The sequence below is a fragment of the Myotis brandtii genome, unplaced genomic scaffold (assembly GCF_000412655.1).
Source record: "Myotis brandtii unplaced genomic scaffold, ASM41265v1 scaffold237, whole genome shotgun sequence".
NCBI lineage: Eukaryota > Metazoa > Chordata > Mammalia > Chiroptera > Vespertilionidae > Myotis > Myotis brandtii.
In genome coordinates, this window is record NW_005358943.1 from 4,357,413 (window position 1) to 4,360,294 (window position 2,882).

Below are 2,882 nucleotides of genomic sequence, written 5' to 3' on the forward strand. Positions count from 1 at the left end.
GTGTCCCGTGGCAGAAGTCGGTATTTTGGGGAAGAGCCACACTCAAGGAGCTAAAGAGCCGCATGTGGATCACGAGCCACAGTTTGCCGACCACTGCCTTAGACAAATACCTATAAACTGCTGAGTTTTTCACCAAAGATCTTGAATTCCAATTACTCTACTGTTGTTGACTCTCTTGCTTAACACAGATGGCTATTTATACTATCCAATCTTTAAAATATAATACACATGAGGATTTAATGGGGAGGAATGAGGACACATTTGTAATACCTTAACTAATAAAGAATTTAAAAAGTCTACAATAGCCTATGAAATTAATGTTTGCATCTCAGAAAAGGCCCTTGAAAATAGGTAACCACTATATGGTGTATTATAAAGAGGGTAAGCCAAAAGCTCTGCTATCCAAAATGATTCCCACTGATTTTTGTCCTATGGAATTCTAAAATGTAAATAAATTTCTATGTAAATAAAATTATAAATTGTAAATAAAATTTAAGGCTTTAGCAAGTAAAATTTTAATTGGGTGCTGATGGAGAACAATGCACCTTAGAATAAGAGAATTTAAGGTACATTCAAAGGTGAAGCAATGGAAAGAGTGCCCATGAGGCAGGGATGCTAGAAAGAGAAACTGTAAAAGCACTGATAATAAACGTTTATTTTTAATTCAGAATAACTCTACCTGTGTCCTCTCAAAAATAACCTGTATTTATTTCTGTCCTCTAGGAATTCATTACACTTAACTTGTCTATGAAATAATAGTGAAAAGATTACAGGTAACCTGCAACTTTTTAAGAATAGCGATACCGGTATGAATTCAACCTTGACAAATGATGGCATAAATCTTCCAAAATTACAGCAGTTTTACACCAAAAAAATAACTGACTTTCCTATCCCATAATCAATTGTATAGCCACTTAATTTTGTTTTCTTAAAACCAAATTAACTATCTTACCCCCTAAAATGCAATTTTTTAAATGTTTAGGTTTTTTAAATTTAACGTCTTTAAGGCCCTAATGCCTGATGATACTAGATTTTCCACATGCATTATATAATTATCACCAGAGGTTTGTAGATATGTCTATGGACAAAGTTATTTTGTACAGTCAAATATGTTTGAAAATTACTTTATATCTTGAATCATTGAGAATTACATTATTAATTAGCAATGGCTTAGAGAAGTCTGTATTAAGAAAAAACATTAGGGGGGCAGAGATGGGGTAGAGGGAGTCAATGGGGGAAAAGGGAGACACCTATAATACTCTCAACAATAAAAATAAATTAATAAAAAGAAAAAAAATAATTTTGTTTACTAAGCATTTACTAAGCATATTTAACCATGAAACTTTTTACTCATTGAATGCCTATTAAAATGCAGAAGAATACTTTGGAATATTGGGTAATATCTACCTAATACTACTTCTAAATATTATAACAGAGCAATATTGGGGTGTGCATACTTTTTAATATTACTTTCATTTTCTTTTAAATAACACTAAAGGAAATTAATTCAAATAACCAAATTAAGTATATATACACTTAAAAATAGCTAGATTAAAACACACACGCACACACCATTTAGAGCCAGAAGTCCTGGGTTGAATTTCCACTTCCCTTACTGACTCATACTCTATCAATCTGTCCTCAACTCTCAAGTGGGCATTACATGGCTATTACAAGGATCATGTGAAATAACACATATAAAAAGAGAAATGTTCCATAAGTTAGATATTCTCCTAATTGCTCTGTTTTCCACTATGCCTTTTCATATTCACTCAAGATTTTATTTCTATTTTTTAATTCTAATAAAAAAAACCTCTCATTCTGGAGAGGATACAAATACACCAAAAATAATCTATCTTCACTGAGTATTAAATTGGATTAAGAGAAAAAAAATGGCACCAAAGCATCACTTAGTAGGATTACTTATATTTAAATACCTTGTGAAGTTCCACTCTCTTCATCATCCATTGTAAGATCAATGACACCACTTGAATCACTGGCTGTGGCTTTTCCACTCTGAAAAACAACACACTTTCATTTTGCAAAAGAAACTTTGGCAGACATAAAGGAAAAATGAAATAATACTGAGGAGAAACGAGGATAATGAATAACCTGGTGCAATGACTGCATGACTTTCTCTTGTGTACAGTAATAACACGCTGTACAGGCATGCAGCTGAGGGGCCACAGGCTATGCCATGTAGCCTAGCTGTGTAGTAAGCTATACCATCCAGGCTCGTGTAAGTATTCTCTATGGTCCCCTAACGACGCATTTCCCAGAAGGTATCTCAGTTAAGCGGCGCATGACTGCAAATGCTAATCATAATTACTTTATATTACACCACACCTGATGGGAGGTGGGGGAAGGAGGTGAGGGTCAGTTAAAATTTTTGCAATTTGTCATCTGCAAATCTCAAGTTTTGTTAAGTTAAAGAAAACTAATTCTTCAGGGTACAAAATTCAGGCCCAATCCCAAGACAATGATATAAATTCTAAGTCCTACAATTATAAACCTTTCTATGACAATGATTTCATAGAAAATGACTTGTTAACAAACACAAATCTGTCAAACTCATATTAAAAGTACTTAACAAAGCCTCAAAGAATGTAACAGAACCTAGTCACCACAACATATCTCTAAGGTTCACATTTCAAAATTTACTAAATTTTATATTTATCAAAAATTGCCCCACAGAGAGCCAGTGGCCAGCCCCGCCCACCTACTTCCTTCCCTGGACGCCCTACCGCAGCCTCTCTAGACCCCTAGACCCGCAGAAGCAGCTCTTGCTGCGGTTGAAGGCGGTGGCCCGAGGGCCCCACCGCCCTGGCCTGGGTCCGAGAGCCTGGCCCTCATCCCTGTGAGCCTCGCTTCCACCGGGGCAA

The 2,882-nt window shown here is 35.6% G+C and overlaps 1 protein-coding gene across 3 annotated transcripts in view; it reads right to left on the reverse strand.

Moving 5' to 3' along the window:
• ATF7IP (activating transcription factor 7 interacting protein) overlaps window positions 1-2,882 on the reverse strand; it is a 122,470-nt gene that overhangs the window by 25,756 nt on the left and 93,832 nt on the right. For all 3 annotated transcript variants that reach the window (XM_014540190.1, XM_014540188.1, XM_014540189.1), the window contains one exon: window positions 1,938-2,016. In XM_014540190.1, the coding sequence (XP_014395676.1) occupies window positions 1,938-2,016 (79 nt within the window). The remainder of the gene's footprint in view (window positions 1-1,937; window positions 2,017-2,882) is intronic.